Source organism: Symsagittifera roscoffensis, chromosome 6 (assembly GCF_963678635.1).
Source record: "Symsagittifera roscoffensis chromosome 6, txSymRosc1.1, whole genome shotgun sequence".
Classification (NCBI taxonomy): Eukaryota; Metazoa; Xenacoelomorpha; order Acoela; family Convolutidae; genus Symsagittifera; species Symsagittifera roscoffensis.
In genome coordinates, this window is record NC_087067.1 from 42974279 (window position 1) to 42993958 (window position 19680).

Genomic DNA, 19680 nt, shown 5'->3' on the forward strand with positions numbered 1-19680 from the left:
AACGAAAAAAGTTTTTTTTTGATGACAAGTGTAACCTTTTAACTTATAGTAACTGATTTTGTTGAAATCTGGTCATTTGGTGCTCAAAGGAAGCTCAGAGAAGTCATTTTTTTAAAGAAAATCCTCTCGATTCGCAAAAACCTAAGAAAGAACAGCCATAAACTTTTCTGAAGAAACAAATAACATAGCGAATTGCCAAATTTTCTTCTAGGTTTTGCTCCAAATCAAAACAGCTCGCGTTGACCAAAACTTCTCATTATACATTTTCCATATATGAAAAATTATAATCATACATTTCCATTCAATCCCATACGTACAGAAAATTGTATGAAATCTTTATGATAAGCACTTTCCCATATATGAAAATTGTATGGTAATTGTTTTTCCAGAAACCAAAAAATTTGGTTTTTTTAAGAGTAATTTCTGAAAATTTTTGGGTTGTGTTCGTAAACAAACGCAAATGACAAAGACCTTGGCTCTCTCAAAACTGGGGTCACCAAAAGTTGGACGGTCTTGCATTTACAATGCATAGATAACTACCTGAATTGTCTATACGCTTTTTACACAAATTATCTAACGAAAGTAACAAACTTTTAAATTTTAGCAAAAGTTTTCAATGACGATTAATTTTAAAATTTGAATTTTTAAATTATCAGATATTGATAAAGGCGTACATAAGCAAACCATGCAAAAATAGGAGTTTCTTGAAAACAGGTATTAAGCGAAAAGTAGAAAATCCAACATAAGTGTATCCAGGACTAAGCTATGCACACAAGCAATTAAATTTTGCATTGATTAGAAAACTAAATTTGCGGTTGAAAAAAATTTGGAGCATTTTCTTTTGTTGACTTGGAAAGACTTCTATTGTCGCCATTAAAAAGGCTAGTCATACAACATAAAAACTTTATCTATAGAAAATGTATGATTAGCAATTTTTTCACAAAAAGTTTTTTTTTATATAGTACGATGCACCGAATTTTGTACCAAAACAAGAAAAACTGCTTTGGAAATTCGGCGACACCATTTTAGCAAAAGGTATGAAATTTGTATGAGTTGTATTTTTTCATAGGCTTAGTTCGTATGATGGGTACTTTTGGTCCATGGAGGTCAATCCAGGAGTATTTGCCCAAAATTACCAGCAGCTCACAAACCGAGCTCAAAGTTTCAGCAATTCACAAACCGAGCTCAAACTTCTCAAATATCATTAACTTTTGGAACTGTTGAAAGTTTTTTCAGTTTAATGTTATTTCGGCACTATTAAACGCCCCGTGTAAGTATGCCTTCAACTGATTATGACATAACCTAAATGCTTATGTTGCCTCACTTTGTTTTTCTTGACTTGCGACCGTTTTGATTCAAATAATCAGATCGTAACTTTTTTGTTAAAGTGCTAGGTGAATGACAAGGAAATGGGTCTGATCTAGACAGTGAACTTAGTAATGAACAAAACAAACAAAATGAAGGCATTTTGGCGGGTAGTTGAACAAATTTGGCGTTAAACGAATGTGCCAAAATGTGAGTCGACAATTCGTAACAGGCGACAATTCGTAACAGGTGCCAATTCGTAACAGGCGGCAATTCGTAACAAGCGACAATTCGTAACTGTAGATTAAGCGGAAGAAATTGATTCATGCGCAGTATTCCTCTCCGTGCCAGATGCAATCTACTTGCCAATGTCTTGTTACGAATTTTCGCTTGTTACGAATTATCGCCTGTAACGAATTGTCGTTTCTTACGAATTGTCGCCTGACAGTTTCAAAACTTGCTTGCCCTCAAATCGAAAAAAAAAATAAAACTAGCTGCGGCAAAAAATAGTATCTCAATATTCGGCTAAAAACTTTCTCCTAATTGGGTGCCTTGCTTCTGCTTTGTTTGCTTTTCTGCCTCTCATACTTGCTTTTTACGTTCACTGTCTCAATCAGACCCGTCTCCTTGTCATTCACCAACATGCTATAACACTATCAACACACTAAAAAATGTATACATTTTGAAAAAAAATTTACCAAAGCGCCTCGAAAAAAATTGAAAGAAAAGCTCAAATAATTGTCGTTTTTTTAATACTTGTTTTCATTGAATGTTTTTGCAAATTTTCCATAAATTTTCCATTTTGGGCACAAATTGGAAAGATATAGGCAAAAAATATAACGTTTTTTGGATGCGAGCTCCTCCATAAAATTCTGCCGTTTAAAATCGGAGAGGTCACCCCGTCTGCAGAACTTGATATTCAAACTCTTACAGTTTTTGTGGATCGGATCATGTCTGTCATCCGACTCCTCGTCTGGCGGCCTGCTCACTCCGTCAGCTGGCCCACCCTTTGAACTCATCCGGGAGGTTTCCGTTGTGGGCATCTTCTGTCTACTCCTCTCCATTTCCCCATTCTGATGGTGTTGACTGGCGTCTCCATACACTGTTCCGTACACTGAGTCTTGAGGCGAGTCGACGGAGTGGTGGGAGTCTATGGCAATAAATCATCCTTAAAAGTGTCACTTGAAAAGTTCTTTTTTATTTGAATTGCATTCATTTGACGTGATTACTCATCTTAAGCAATGTGAAATTTTGCGCTTCGAAAACACGCTGAAGCTTCGCGGACATAAATAGAACGAAAAAAAATTATGCAGTTTATAAGCAGGTGCCCAGCAGTGATCCCCGTAAGGAACTGAAGAGTAAATCAGTGTTTAAGACCATTTATCCGCCGGGGAAAGGACCAACACAAGAGCTGTACAGCTCATCACGGCGAACCGCTGTTGTGCCCCTGTTTAAGAACTACATGCAATTTTTTTGGTTATGTTTCTGGGCTGGGTAATGTTGCTTCACCCTCAAGCAACGAGCACGGATCATGGTGGGCCTCGAACATCCGACCTTTCGATTAAGAGGCGGAGACGTAACCACTTCACCACCGCTCCCCTAAGTGTTTGCCGCTACTCTAGATTAGTTGGTAAATAAAACATAGCTAAAAGACAATTGGAAAGAGCCAATGAACGCAAGTAAACAAAAGAAAATACTGACTTTGTTGATTAACCTAACCCAATTTGAGAAAACTGGAAATTAAATTCCACTTTCAAAAGCAGATATCGATCACATTTTCGCTGATCGATAGCGGAGTTTGCCTTCCTTTAAACAAAAAATTACACTGAGTTTAAAAAGAAATCAAAAGGCAAATTGCGAAAAATCAAATTTAAGCGGGAAAAAATTTTAAGAATTTTTAAACCGAAATATTAAAAAAATCCTTACGGCCTATATAATAGTATTCACTGCAATCTTTGACATTCAATTCTTCGTTCGCCGTTTTTTAAGATTAAGGGAAATTGGTTTAGATAAAGTAATGCAAAAACGGTGGAATAATTATATAAATAATCTCGAAATTGCGCCGTGTAGTTCGGTCTCGGTTTAACTACGTCTAAAAAAAGGAAAACTCGAACCAGTTTTGCTCGACACAAGCAATATTCGAAAAACTTTTTGGCATGCGAATCACAATAACTAGGGCGTCAACAGGATACCACACTTGGCTCCCGTACTAATATTCTTTGATGTAATCAAAATCGAGCGTAAAAAAAACACAAACAAATCTACAGTTCCTTCCCACCCCTTCAGAGAGGGGTGGTGGTCGGAAACTGTGTCGTTAAAAACTATCCAAAAATTTCCAGCGTACGAACTATGTGGAATGCGTCACCCAGATAACACAAAGCCAAGAGGCAGTAGGATAAGGGTTTTTAAATATTTAAATTTTTTGTCATTTTGAAAGCTGGATTACAGATATTTTCTATTCCGCTGAACTTTTTCTTAACCCTCGATCTTCTTCTTCAAAAAATAGCCAACAGACGATTGGAAAAGAGTCAATAAACGCTATGAAACAGAAAAACAATTAGTGGTTTTCTGAAAACTATTTCAATTTTCGAATATAAAGCCTTCAACCTCTTTGAATTTTAAAAACCATTTATCATGTACTCGTTTTTGATGAAATTAACTCGATCTCAGAAAACTGGATGAAAGTATTTTTTACTCCGCTGGGAAAGGTGAAAATCAAAATTCATTTCTGCAGTGACACAAGCCAATTATGACGCATTAACAGTACCAGTGATTTTGAAAAAAGAAGACATTTACCGAAAAAAGAAAAAAGAAAGTAAAAAAACCTTAATTTATAGAGCGGACGCATTTTAACTAATATAGGAAAAATTTTATTAAAACATCCAACATAATTTAGCTTCGAACCCCCTTAATTTGTTTCGGGTCTCATTCCCTCTCTCTTAGCAACAGATCTATGATACCTTGAAGCTAAAGTTCTATTAGTAATATATTAGCCTGGGTTAATATCTCTACTTAATAGCTGGTTGTTGATCAAAATGAAAATTTTCAAAATGAACACTTTCAACAATGGAAATGAGTTGAACTTCAAAAGTCAAATCACAAAAAAAAATCAAATTTAAGCGGGAACAAATTTTAAGAATTTTTTGAACGAATTATTAAACAATCATCACGGCCTATATCACTGCGTTCTTTGACATTGAAACATATCAAAAAATATAGTGTTACCAAAAATTTCATCACATATCTCCAGTAAAAAAAAACAAGCTTAAAAACTAAATTATCATCAATTTAGAGTGTGTTTTTGTGTTTTTAACTATGTTAGTCTGTACACATAATCAAATAATAATTCAAATCAAGTTATTGTACAATTAAATTAAAATTTCAAAATTGTTATTTATTTTTACGAGGACATTGAGAGCAATTAACAAATACTACAAACTCAAGCTACTTCTAATGCAAACATAGAAGGAAGATATGAATTTCGAATCCTCGTATGATAGACAACTAATATGGAGAAGTAAAAAATCTATCAACCCAGAAAAAACACGGGCCCATGAAAAAGTAAATTTGACACTGAACAAATTTTAAGACGTTTGCTGAAAAAAATCATCCCGAGATCTATATAAAAATCAGAACTGGATGGTATTTTTCCTGTTTGATTTTTGTTACGGGTTGTCGAATTATGCCCTCTAGTCTAATAATAGTCTGAATCTTAATGTCGCCATAAGTATTCAACAGGAATTAGTTTAAGGATAGAAATCTCCAACAGGAAAATTTTCGTACTAACCAGTTACGCCTTCCGGTTTATCCTGAAATTGTCATCATTGAAAAGATGAGACCTAAAAATGGGACCAATTATTTTTTTACTGTTTCAAGAGGGGCGTACATTTATTGCTGGTTTTCTTCAACAAAAAAAAACATTACGATTGAACAAGACATTTACCGATACACCCAATCTGTCAGTCGTGTCTGCCCCTCCCCCTCCCCCTTCTGCGGTCCTGCTCCTATTTCTTTCATGTGACACCGCCCCTCTCCTCTCGCTAACCTTCTTCAAATGGACTCTTTTCCAATTAAAACCCTCTCCTAATTTTTTTGGTATTATACATAAATGAACCCGTTTTATTTCTTACCGGTATTATTATTTTTGCCCAAATAAAACCCTCTCCTAATTCTCCTTGTGTTATATATTAAATCGAACCCATTTTTCTAACAGGTAATACTATTGTGTAATGTCATCATCCCCATTCCCATAGCCAAATTTCGGTGATGCAAATCACAAAAGATATATTTTTTAGTTGATCTCACGTTGAAAGAAACTGTTCAAAGTTTCATCTTGAAAAATTGAGTTCCTTTCAGAGCCTAATAAATTAGGCGGAGACGAGGTGTAAAAATAAAGAAAAGAGCCTCCGAAAGTTCCGATGGCTCGGACTCCGTTGACGTAGTCTTATGTTTGCTCGGAGCCGCCTCTGTTCCGTAGAACTCGTTGTAGACCTTGTTTCCCTCCGAGTCTATTTCGTAATGTCGGCTGCCCGAAGTGGAATATCTGTTTTCTAGTTTCTCCCTTCCTTTCTTTTTACTCTTTTTAGACTTGGCCTTGGCATGCTTCTGACTCTTACTAGATTTCTTTTTCTTGTAATTATCTAAATTATATTGAACTTCATAAACAAAAATTAATAAATTCTAAAACCTTCATTCTGGTTTACGATATTCATTTTAGGCCGACACTAAAACCAGGGCACTTTATTTTAGATGCTAATATGCACTTACTTTGACGCTTGGGCGCGTTTTTTGGTCAAAACATTGCAAAAGAGCTATAACGGCCTTTTTCAAGGGCTCGGTCAGAAAATCAACAGTCTGCCTAAAAAATGGTTGTCGAAACTGTTAATTTATATTTATTTACCCTAATATTAACCAAGAAAGAACAAATATAAGAGCAATAAGTATAAAATTATTGCTCGGGTTAAAGGAGAGAAGACAAGTGTCTCAAAAATGACTCACCCCCCTTGTAGAATGCCTGCGAGTCCTCGTCCGCCGGTATCTCGTAGTCCTGCTGTTCCTGGCTACTCTCTTTTCCTTCGTCCCCGTCCGAACTGGAACTGGACTCAGATGAACTCTCCGAGCTCTTCTTCCCTTTCTTCTTCTTCTTCCCTCCTTTTCCCTTGCCCTTTCCTTTCTTCTTCTTTTGTTTGTTCTCTTTTTTCTTGTTTTTCTTCTTTTTCGACTTTTCTATATATTCTTCTGGAAAAAAAAATTTTCTCCAAATTTATCAATTCTGAAGAATGCATTTAAAGTTGTAAAATATAAAATTTCAGGTTTTATGTGTAGTACGTAACAACGAGTGTTTCATTTTTTCTGTAAAAGTGCATGAAAACAGGACTGCTCGCATCAGAGAAACACTCTTTATGGTCCTACAGCGCTTTCAGATCTCTCTCTCTCTCTCTCTCTTGCAAGATAATCTGTAATCTGTTGCCTTCGAAGGCATGTGCGGTATCATATGAAAAATATACAATTTTCAAAAAATGAAACTTTATATTGATTTTTTAAATTCTAAATCTCTTAACTCTTACAGAATATCAAGTACGAAAGGATAAAATTGTTCCGACTTTTGAAGAAAAAATGATGGAATAATTGTGCTTGTAGGTTTTAACTTATGACGGAATTTCTGTTATCATCTGAAAATATTCTTGTTCTAAACATGTGATAATTTTAGGTAAAGTAATGAGAATTTTACTATTGCCAATACGGCAAATTTGAGACAATTAAAGCGCGATACATGTCGCGCTACTAAGGCTTAATCAATGACTTAATCCGTTCTTAAATAGTTAAAGCAAAATATTTGTCAAAATTCCTACGCTGCTAGGAGCAAAAATTATAGTTTTTTAATTTTTATGGCGAGTGGTGGGATGATTTATAAAAAAAATTAAAATTAAAAAAAATTAAAATTATTTCGCGTGGGACGATTAACCTTTTGAATATTCCGACAACCTCACGAATTCAAAAATATCTGTTTCCAATGGTAATTTTTTTTCCGAAGCGTAGCCAAATAAAAAAATACGATCCCAATTTCGGTTTTGAAGTAGATGCATTACAATTTAACATCCAATTTCACATTGATTAGTTTTTTCTGAGTTGAAACAATTTTCAACGTACGAATTTTTTTCTCTTACTTCGTTTTTTTTCGAAGAAGAATGCGCCAAATAACTGACCAAAAATGTCCAAAAAATGATTCGAATTGCGAAGGTTCATCTAAATGAAGGAACACACGCCTTTGATTATTACAACTAAAAAGAGGCCATTTCTGAAAAAGGCTCGTGGTTATCTTTGTTAGCTACGGCTAGAATGGCTGGAAAAAACAGCTAGTCTTTATTTGTAATTTAAGCGCTTGATTTGTAAAATCAGTCATGATTTATGTTGATACAATATATGTTTTAATGATTACCAATCGATTATCAGCTAGTAGAAACAAAAAAAAACGTTACTACGAAATATTGAGGGAAAATTTGCTATTTGACTACAATTGGTTAAACGCTATGTGAGGCCAGCAATCCAATAACAAACTATCTGGCCTATACTTGATGATTCAAATCATGATGGTACACAAGACTGCTCATATATCAGAGCCATGAACGGTCCAACTGCCCTTTAAGGTTGGTTCAAAAAAAACTTGGTTGAAAAATTGACGACATAATTGCAAGCAAAAACAAAACTTTTTCTCTCTATTCAATTGATCCACCGCCAGCTAATGTAAACCATGATGGTATGTATTTAGCTTCTTGTATCAAAATAAGGAGACCAAATGATTTGCCTAATTCAATTTAAAATGCATTAATCCGCCACTTATGAGTGTTATATGAACTGAATATATCGCGCAAGAATTGTCCATTTTCGTCAAATTATCAATTTTTAAACCCCATTAACTGTACAAAAAAATAATAATACATGTAAAACAACCTTTTAAATATGAGTCCAAGACAACAATATCTTTCAAATCTTATAAAGAATTTTGTCCAAATTCCGGCTAGTTAGGAAATCAAAAATAACACCAAAGATAAATATTCCACACTTTCTTCGAAACTCGGAACAATAAAAACATATTGAGACAAGTCAAATACATTTTAAAAAATAGAAGGGGAAAACTAGCAAAACTTTCGAATTAAATAGGCTATAATGTTACTAAATTTTTTGTGGAACAATTGAAAAGTATTGAAATTTTTTCAAAAAATTTAGTTCGAAGGCTCAAAACAACTTTTGATAGTTTTTTTTGCAAATTGATCACTCAAGTTGTATTGATGATACTTCATTTTTGTAAATGAAATTTATAAATATTATTTTTTTGTGCACCTACCAGAGATTTTTTGATAGCCCAAAAAACATTTAGCCGAGAGATGTCATGTGCCGTTTCAAAGCAAATTTTTCGACGTGCAATCAATTTATCCAGCAAAAAAGAGCGGCGAAACTAAACTGCATGAAAAGTTTGAAATTTAGAGTGATACCAGTGTCACTCAGTTCCGACATACAATGTCATCTGAAGCAGACTAGGAGCTATTGAGGCTATCTGCTCTTTGTCACCGCCGGAAAAAAACTTCGACGTAGAATGATCACGGATGTAGTTCGAGCTTAAGTCGGGTGAAAAAATTTATTTTTCGTATTGGTTTTCTTATAATGTTTACCGCTGATCTGTCCACCTTCCTCATTCATCATTTAATTCAGAAATGTTTTTGAAATTCAGGTAGTCCGAACAGGTTGAAAAAAATGATATTGAAATCTATATAGTTGTGACTTGCTCTGCAATCAAAAATGTTCAAACCAAATCTTTCATGAGAAAAACTTATTCAAAATATTTAGTTCTCAGCCCCAATTACCAAATGGTAGACGCCGAACATATCCAGCATTTTTAGTAGCTCATTGAAAAAAATCAAACTCTAATTTTTTTCAATAATTTTATGTTGAACTTTGAATAAAAGATTTTTCACCCACATTCCAAAAAATCTGAAGATCGAGAAAAGTATTTTAGAAAACAAACAAAAAATGAAAAAAACTTTCTTTGAATAAAAAAGGTATAAGAATTTGACTTGAAATTCCTGTTCTTTTTGTTCTAGAAAACCGATTGAATTAGATGAAAAAAGCAAAAAAGAGTGGTTATTACAATTAAACAAACGCTAGAAATTAAATTTAAAATTTAAAAAAAAATTATTTTTAGCAGAATAATTTCTTTTTTATTTTCCCTTTTTCTTTTTACGAGTAGAAGAAAACTATAAACTGTATTTGGATGGTCTCAACGACTATTGACTTACGCTCGCTCTCTATCGTACTGCTCTCCGGTGCCTTGTACTCCTGGGGACCCTCATCACTGACATCATCCCCATACCCTGCTCCCCCTTCATCGCCATAGCCCCCTCCTCCCTCCTCATCTGAGTCCCCATACATGTTGTTCTCATACCTGTTCCCCTTTTTCCTATTCCCCTTTTTCCCGCCGCCTTTTTTTCTTTTTTTCCCTTTTTTGTTGCTCTTCTTGTGTGTATCTGTCGAAAAATAAAACAAAGTTGTTTTCGATTGTATCCCTTCTGCTAGAAGGGGTCTCAAACCGCCATTATAAGTCACAGGGTAATGATTTGGTATTTCCGATTACACTATAAATTAACAAATGAAAAAGACATCTAAATCGGGTTTGTTTCGTCTTTTTCATTTGTTTGTGCTCAATTTAAAATTGCTTCTCGACCGCGGAATTTCAGTCGCAAAACTGCACGCCCTCGACTTTCAAAGTCGAAACATAAGTCGAGCACCTGGACCAGGGGCTGTTTGCTTCGTACCTTTTTCCGTTTTCGCCTTCTTGTCTGTCTTTTTGGGAGACGACGATGATGACCTGAAATAGGGAAAGTTTGAGCAAGGCCAGGCAAAAATGCACAGTATAAAGAAGAATCCCAACAATCACAAATTAAGTGTCTGTTATGGTCCCAGGGAGAAAGGGAAAAATCAATTTGTTCTAGGTAGAAAATGTTTAGAAAAAGCCAACAAGTTTTCGAAAACAGAAGCCAATTCCTCCGGAATTTTGGGGAATCAAAAAGAAAAAATCCATTGTTTTGGTTTTAGATGTTTTCTGAATTATTCACAAAAAATCATTGTTATGAAAAAAACCACCCCGAGCCTAAATCTTCCGTTACTTTCATTACGAAAGTCGGAACAGGTATCTTTTGGCTGAGTAAATACTGGTTGTCAAATTTAGACAAATTTAGACAATTTAGACTCGGTGAAATTTGTTAGTTTTAAATTAACTTTTGGCTAAGTTATGATATGTACGTTGCAAGTTTTTCAAAATTTTAAACAAATTCTTCAGTAATTGGGAGTTGTAGCCGAATAATTTTAATGGTAAAAAACACTATTTTAGCTCTTTCCAAAACAAATTACAATTGATTTATTATTAGAAATTTTGCTTTCACACAATATTGTATGCATGGTTGCGCATTATCTTCTATGGTGGCGACCAGCGTTTTCAATTTTGCCAAATGAAAACAACAACAACAGCAGATAAAGAATCAAAAAATTAAAGTAAATTGTACGAAACACGGATGAACTCTTTTTTATTCTCTAAAATTTTTTAAATTGTTACTTTCCTGATAAATAATGCCAGGCGCGTTTTTTGATATTGAGTTGCTTAAGTTGACATTCATTTGAAATGAAACCAAAATTTAAAGGGACTAAAACACATTATAAGTAAGACAATTTTTTCCCCAAGAAAGCTGAAAAATTACAAGTCCTAAATGAGCTACATTTGCTACGTTCAATAAAACAAAAAAAAACAAATGAAAACTAAATAAATTTCTGTATAGTCTCTTGGTTAATGTGAGCTAAAGTGATGTCTAAAAGCTGTATAAATATCCAAAAGTATCGTTATTTTTATCTGTTTAAGTCTCAAATTTAACGTAAATTGTAACTATTTTAGTGAACTAAACTACGTTTAATATGAGACCTACACAGATAACAATAAGACTGCTCGTATATCAGGGCAAATCTTGAGTGTTCCGACTGTCCTTTAATTCATATCGAATAGTTTTTGGGAAAAGAAAACATTGAAAACGTATCAATTTTGGACAATATCAGAGTGTGAAATATTGAGTCGTACGAAATTATCTAGCCTCAATTCAATTTGGAATGATTCTGTTGTGCGGGATCATTCGCCACGCATAAATAAGTCGCGTTACGTTCTCAGCATTATGAAAAAACTATTCAAAACGCGCATAACTTAGTTCAAAACATGGCCAAATTGGCAATTTTCAAACCCCCAAAAACTTTACAGAAAATATATTTTTAAATGTGAACTTAGAAAACCGATACTTTCAATGAAGTCGAAAATTTTTTGTTGAAAATTATGATTTCGATCAGCAAAAATTGATTGAATAAAAAAAACCTCACCGAGCGTAAATATTCCATTTTCTTCGAAAACTGGAACAATAACGATGCTTTTTAAAATTTTTGGTACAGCCTGTCTTTCCGTTCATTTAGGCTCAAGTGATGGCTTACAAAAAATATAAAATTACCACTATTTTAGTCGCAATTACTTAAGCAAAGATTTGGTTAGTTCGCCATCTGTTCAAAATTGTTTGGATTTTTTTTCGATTTTGTCTATTTTGTATTTTTTGAAAGAGTTTGAACCAAGTGTTGCCGTCACCAGGCATCTGTATAAATTTGAACTGAGTTTTGACGCAACAGCCATACATATAAAAATCGATCAGTTTGTGACTGAGGTTAGGGGCGAATCTAGGATTTTCTCGAGGGGAGAGGGCGGGTTTTCAAAAAATTTTCGAAATTTTTGACAACCTTTTTTTTATTTTTCAGGTCGACCAAATTGATTTTCCGAGCTCTTCTAAAGCACTAAAAAGCGCTAAAAAGACACTAAAAAGACATTAAAAAGATTCCTAAAGCACCAAAAAGCACTAAAAAGGACCCTTGCGGGGGGGGGGGCATTCGCCCCCTCCCTAAATCCGCTCCTGACTGAGGATGCTTTAAAAACATGTTTTACTCTTTGGATCTCTTTAACTATCCCCTCCTTTGCAAAGAGGGGGAGATTCCTTAATAGGTACAAAACATACATATGCTTAACCATTCAATTATTTGTTTTTGAATCATTTATTTTTGTTACTAGAGTTATTTCTTTTTGTCACTAGGTACCTTAGGGAGGGAATAGTTAACGAGCTAAGCGTTAAGATTCGTGACTTGACGTGGGGAAAAACACCCAGAACAAAATTTCCTCCTCACTCGGCAATCTGACAATAATGCTGACTTATTTTAATTTTTGAACTTACCTTCACCGTACGGATTTGATTTCTGAGCTGGATAAAAAATTTTCTAATCTAACCTAGTCTTTCGTGTTTTCTCTACAGAAACAAATTTCTGGTCACTTACTGTCTATTAGGAAGATTTTTTCGTCAGAAGAAAATGAACATACGAGGTACTGTTAATACCTTTACAAAGAATTTGTTTGGTATGTTATTTGTAAGAATTTGTGAGAAACTGTAAGAATTGCTAAGATACTTTTAAGAGCTTGTTAGGTACGAGTAGTATATTTATACTAGTATTATATTTATCCGGTTAACCATTTTCCACCATCGCACTTCACTCACTGCACATTGATCTCTTCCGTTGATTTCTTCTCCCCTGAAGATTCGCCATATCGACCCCCTCCGTACTCCAAATTCTCATCACTGCTGCTGGAAACAAATCAGAGCAGAGAGAATATAGATTCTACAAAGACAGTTATGAACTGAAACTTTTTCATTTAAATTAAATAAATTAGTGAATGATAATAGACAGATAATTTTTTAAAATTCTGAATTTCTCTCAATTGACTCATAAGAAGTATAAGAAGTTTGCGTTGTTAAAGTTTGGCAGCCCATGAGGCAATATTCTGGAAATAAAATTGAGTTGGAAAACTAAAAGCAAAGTTAAAGACAAAACTATATCAAAACTTGTTAACTTTGACTTACTGGTTGTGCTTTGAGCATGCACTGACAAAATGTATTAGAAAAAACTTCATAGAATAATAAAACAATCGAATGTTTGCATGAAGGCTTGGCTCTTTTCCAGTTTCCCCCCCCCCCCCACCTTTCAAAATACCGAGTTTTATGTTTGTTTTACGTGGTATTACGGCTAAATGCGTGATGTTACGCTGTAAAGTATGAAGAACAAATCTGTTCACAGTTGTTGATTTGCTCACCACGCCAAATTTCATTGCATTATGACAAGGTTAAATAAGCTTTTCAAAGTTGAATTTGAAAGGGGGGGGAACTGGAAAAGAGCCGAAGGCTTATACCGAAGTATATCAAAAATTAGTGTAGATCTACTTAAAAAAAACTTTTTATTCTAAAACAGATTTCAATCGTAAAGAAAGAACTGCCGTACTTCTCTCCGTAAACTTCGTCTTTTCGCTTCTTTTTCTTCTTGCTCTCCTTATTCTTGTTTGATTCTTTTTTCGTCTTTTCTGTACTCTTGTTCTTCTTCTCACTATACTTTTCGGTCTATAACAACTTCACACTTGTAATCAGTGCAGAAATCTCGATGGGGTTATATTGTGGGGGGGGGGGGGGGGGGGGCCAGGATGAGCAGCTATGAAAATGTACTTATAAGAGCAATGGAAGATAATTTTGAAAAATACGCCTGAGCAGTCAACAGTCAACAAAAAAGTTGTTTTTTTTTCTCTTAACAAGACTGCTTGTATATCAGGGCGAGGCCCTGAATGGTCCGACTGCACTTTAAGGCCGATTTAAAAATTTTGGTAGAATCATTATCACTCTTAATGAGTGTCAAGAATACTTGCTTATAATCGATTAAAAAAGATTATAATCCCAATATTTTTCACATCAATATAATGTATTATAACCGACTATAATCGATTAAAATGGATTTTTTTTCAGAAGTTCGTGATGAAGTTTGCAATTATTTTCAAAGGTATTTCTTTTCCTGTTTAATTCAGTTGCTTCGTTTTACGTTTCAAATTTTTCATACTTTTCACATAATACTTAATAATTTAAAAACTTCTGTTTTTTTAATTTGGCAGTTTAAGATTTTATTTTTAGTTATTTTTTACCAACGCCATGGTAAAAAAAATCGCCATTCGCCCACTTTTATTATCGCCTTTTGCCCACTTCCCACCATCACGTTCAAGTAAAGGGGCTCATTGGTTGAACGGGGGGTAGTTAATGGTTGATGGGGGATGTTTGACCGGGGTGTTGACTCAACGTAAACTCCAACGCATCTTCTTTTTGAAAACGCACCGTGTTTTTCTTTTGGCTACTCGAAACTCAAACAAGGTTGAAAGACCAGAACTGATTTTACTCAAAAAATAAATTCAAAAATGCTTAAATATTGTGAAAAAACAAACACAAATGAGAAAACGGATGAAAAAACTATATCAAAACTCATTGAAAACAATAAAAAAATAACAAGTTTTTGATGTTACAAATTTTTACGCTCAAAAATTTTTGAATTGCACTTTCGACGAAAACAAGAATAACCTGTGCTGTGCAAGTAAAACAGAAAGTTCCGATCACACTAAAGTACATTAGAAAAAACTTTTCAATTAAACTTTTTTCAAATTACCGATGTTTTTTGTTCGTTGTGTGCTTAAAGTATTTGATGAAAACCTAGAAATTTGGAATATTTGAATATTTGAATAGGCAACGGTTTCTGTCGAAACATGACATAAAAAATAAAAAGAAAACAATTTCTAAAAATAGTTTTTTTTATTCAATTTTTCGCAAATGTTTTTTTTTTAATTTTAAATATTTTCATTCTAAAAATGGCTCTTGTAAAACTTAACATTAGGAAAAATTGACATGAGTGGAGATAAACTAAAGCCAATCTTCCTAAAGTACAATCTTTCAAAACCAATCTTTCTAAAGTACGCCCGCTCGCTTTTCTTGCTCGAACTTGGACTTCAACTCAAAACTTTCATACCGGTTTTTCTCGGCACTGGAAAAGTTTTTTGAAAATTTTCTTAGGTCTCTAGAATCAGAGCTAGAAAAGTCTTTAATTGATATATCAGCCCCCCCCCCCCCCTATCATGAGGATTAATTATCAAAATTGGGTTTGGTTCAAAAACAAATAATGCCTGCTCTCTCGCTTTACTCGGTCGAAAAAAGACATAAACAAAAAATTTCAGACCGGTTTTTCTCAACACTGGAAAAAAACGTTCAGAATTTTTTACAATGTGTTCAACTCGTGACTGAAAGGCCCCTAACATGATATATCACTCAACTAAGCCCGATGATTATTTGCGGTGCCTGATTTTGCGTCTAAAACAAAAAAAAATAAAACACACCCGTACGAGAAGTTTCTCTCCATTTTTCAAATGTTTGTAACAACCAACAAAAGCAGCATTTTTGTAGTAGTTTTAATAATTTTTATTTTATCGATCATAACAATTATATTAGAAATAATCATAATCATAATCATAATCGGAATCATCATAATACTCGCATTAAAATAACCTACGATTAAAACTGTAATGTCAATGATGCTACTTACTTCCAATTGTTTCGAAAAGTTATCTTATTTAAAGTTTTTTGAAAAAAAAACACCGTTTTATTCATTTTTCGAAAAAGATTGATTAAGTTATCAAAATCGTCTTCAATGTCATCTGATGCTGCTGAAACAAAGAAAAAAATCAAAATTCATTTTCACGGTTTCATGCATCTCAAATCAAGTTCGTCGATTGAGTTTTCAGTTTTAAAAGTAAGTACTTCCTTTTTTATTATTTGCCTGTGTTTTGCTTTATTTGGATTGAAGAAATAAGCGAAAGCAGGGTATGCCCACTGAACTGATTTTAAATAAGAATTATTCTACAAAATTGTACAATTCTCGTTATTTTAAAAGCAATCTCTGATCACTACACATCAAAATTAAAGGATGCTTAGAAGTAAAAAAAAACATGAATAATTCGACTCGACAATTTTAGGAAAAATATACAGTTATGTATACTTTTACTCTTTTGTTCCTTATTTGTTGACAGTTTTAATCTTTTGTTACTTATTTCTCATTTAAGCAGAATTTTGGACAAACTTCAACTATTGCTCATTATGGCATCAAGTAACCTTTGTTTCTCAAGCTGTTGAAAATTGTAGCAAAAAAATTTGTTAATACTATCATTATTTTAACATTAAACAAAACCTTTCTCCTCGGATGATTGACATTAAGCAAAACCTTCCTCCTCGAATGATTGTTGTATCTATCATTATTTTAACATTAAACAAAAGATTTTACCCTTCCTCCTCAAATGATTCTCCGGCAACAGAAACACTTCTGACGGTATTTTTAGTGACAGGATTTTTTTTCAAATAAAAAAACTTGCGTCATTTTGGGTTTTGAATTTTTTCGAAGCTCTCAACTTTCAATTTTTCTGTTTTTCAAGGCAAAAGTTAGGTTATGGTAACTAAAACAAGCAATGAAGAAGGTTTTCTTGAAAACACTTTCCACGTTTTTTATTTTATTTTTCATTTTGCTAGGTTTTATGTCTATATACTTAAATAACTTAAGTTTACAAAAAGTGAGAAAAATTAAATGAATTTTGTTGCTACAATTATAGTTTTGGCCTCAGATAACAATAGTGATTCAAGCATTTTGTATTCTAAAAAAACCTGTTTTGTTAAACCTTAATTAAAAGATTTTTTTTTGAAAATTTTTCAAATTTCTTGATACTGCGTAAATGAATGGAATTTAAAATCGCTATTAAGATCTTAGAACAGAAAAAAATTGACTGCGATCTAAAGTTGCCAAGCTGAGGTGAACTTTTTTGACCATTCAAAAGTTCAATTCGGTCAAACAGTTTCAATTGTGATCAAAACATGCTCTTTTTACTCTTGTAAAGAAATTGTTTTATGGTGAAAAGCATTCAAAAAAGAAAAACAAAACAAGAAAGCTATTGAAAAGTATTTAGTTGCATTAGTTTTCTTTGTTCAGTATATGGTATAACAATGCTTATTACGATGAAAGAAGTTGTTATCACATTTGCAACTTACTCGGTTGTTTTCCACCCATAACAGCAAGTTTTCCATTTTTAAAATTGTCTTACGTGTTTTTTTTGACTAAATGCGTGATGTTGCCAGGTAAGGTATGAAAAACAAGTGTCTTGATAAGACAAGCGTCACCATGCAAATTTTCATTACGTTACGACAAGGTAAATATAGTTTTTCAAAACTGAATTGAATTTGGGGGAGGGGGATGAGTGAAAGAGAGTCAGAGCCCGTTTACTCACCTGCAAAGTTTGAAACCTTCAGGGGACGGATGTTACTTTTTTCAGGGATCCGCCTGCGGTGCAAAAAAGACAATTGAAAGTTTTTTTTGTAATCCACCTGCAATTTTAAAACCTTATAGAACGAAAATAGGCTCTTTGGCTCTTTTCCAGTCCCCCCTTTCGAAATACCGAGTTTTTGTTTGTTTTACGTATTATTACGGCTAAATGCGCAATGTTACGATGTACAGTATGGAAAAAAAATCTGGTCACAGTTGTCGATTTATTCACCACGCCAATTTCACTGCATTATGATAACGTTAAATAAAGCTTTTCTAAATTGAATTTGAAAGGGGGGAAACTGGAAAAGAGCCAGCTCTTTTACAATTGCCCCCATGTTTCAAATTCGCAATTTTTTTGGTTGTTTGATGTTTTAATTTGGCTGAAGGCGTAAAATTATGATGTCAGCTATGAAGAACAAATGTGATCACAATAGTAAGTTTGTTCACCATGCAAAACATTTCATTTCATTGTGACAACTTAAAATTATTTTTTCAAAACTGAAATCAAATGTGGGGGGAGTGCAAAAGAGCCCAAAAATTAAAGCATGTAAGGTTTCATATATTTCGATTATCAGGGCTGCTGGGCTATAATGAGAATGAGCCAAAATTTTACCGGCATTGACTGCCTCTGGGAGTTGGACGTCACTGTTGTCGGCATTATAAAAAATCAGATCAGTCGAAAGAACTAGTAATTAAAAAATAAGTTTTCGCAAAATCCAATTTGAACAAGCTTACAATTATATGGAAAACTCACGTTTTCTTTTAGCACGTGTTACAATTTTTAGTTTCAATTACAAAACACTGGATCTGATTAAAACTATTTATGCTTTGACCGTTTTCGGCTTTTTTTCTTTTTCCCCCACCTCACACGAACATCAGTTTTATGGAGTAAAGAGTGGTTTTACAAGGTAAGACCAAACAAATTTGTCATGGCCAAACTAGTCCGTATGTCAATGTTCATAACAATCGAACAATGTGAACAAAAGATTTACAGGGAAAAATTTGCAGGCCGGGAAAAACTGAAAAAGAGCCCCGTTTTCATCCATCACCGCAACAAAACACAAGTTACCACGTGACCAGCACCAGAGCAGAGATTGAGGGGGGCTCTTTTTGGCTCTTTTTCCTTTTCCCCCACACCTCACTCAAACATGAATTTTATGGTCTAACAAAAGGTTTTACAAGCTTAATTATGAAGACCAAATATGTTTGTTATGGCCTAATTAATCTGCATGTCGAAATTCACGTCAATCGGACAAAGTGAACAGTAACTTCAAATATAAAAGTTTGCAGGTGGGGGGGAAAAGGAAAAAGAGCCCTCTTTTCCTCTCCCCTCCCATACCTGAGAATCCTTATGAGTATTTTTTTACTGTTCGCATTGTCCGATTGATAAAATTGGTATGTAGAATAATGTCACGATAAGCATAATTGGTGTTGATATTTAACCTTGTAAAGCCCCTTGTAGTCGTTGCATCATAAAATTGATTCCTACGCGGGGTGGAGGGGGGGTGGGAAGTGAAGGGGAAAAGAGCCCAAGGGGGTTATTGTTATTCTCATGAGCAAAAGACCAAAAGCGCTCAAATTCTCATGACTTATGATTAGCTAGAAATTTTGCGAATTCGGTCTTTTGCGCATGAGGCTTTTCGGCCGCGAATTCAGACAAAAGGTCCACCCGAAGTAAAATGTGTGGTAGAACTCTTTAAACAGCCAAGACAAAAACGGTTTATAAAAAACAATATTTTGAAATAACCTCTGACGAGCAATTTGACAGTGAAAACATACAAAAACGTGTATTTGAAATTTAACCAAAATTTCAGGGCTTTGAGGGGTGATTTGTTTCTCAAAGTCAATTGTTCATTCAAAAGTTTTTATGTTCAGATACGAAAGATACAAGTCTTTGTAAGCTGAAAATTGTATGAATATCATGGTTTTAAAGTTAAGGCCACGACATCAATTGGTTAGTGCGAAGGAACTGACTTTCGTTGCTTTTTTGACAACTTGAGTTATCAATTAAGATGCGAAACCAGAAATGATTGGTCAGAATAGATAGTTTGACAGTCATAACTTCCGCTGCTTTCAATTGCAAGAAAAAGT

At 34.0% G+C, this 19680-nt stretch overlaps 1 protein-coding gene across 1 annotated transcript in view; it reads right to left on the minus strand.

The window, feature by feature from the left end:
* The window catches only part of LOC134848762 (pre-mRNA-splicing factor CWC22 homolog), a 41985-nt gene extending 23738 nt beyond the window's left edge, over positions 1 to 18247 (minus strand). Inside the window, exons 1-8 of the mRNA XM_063866273.1 lie at positions 18203 to 18247; positions 13702 to 13817; positions 12924 to 13010; positions 10116 to 10168; positions 9600 to 9827; positions 6304 to 6543; positions 5685 to 5945; positions 2237 to 2455 (exon numbers count right to left, since the gene is read on the minus strand). Of these exons, the coding sequence (XP_063722343.1) occupies positions 2237 to 2455; positions 5685 to 5945; positions 6304 to 6543; positions 9600 to 9827; positions 10116 to 10168; positions 12924 to 13010; positions 13702 to 13817; positions 18203 to 18247 (1249 nt within the window). The remainder of the gene's footprint in view (positions 1 to 2236; positions 2456 to 5684; positions 5946 to 6303; positions 6544 to 9599; positions 9828 to 10115; positions 10169 to 12923; positions 13011 to 13701; positions 13818 to 18202) is intronic.
* Positions 18248 to 19680: the final 1433 nt, after the last annotated feature.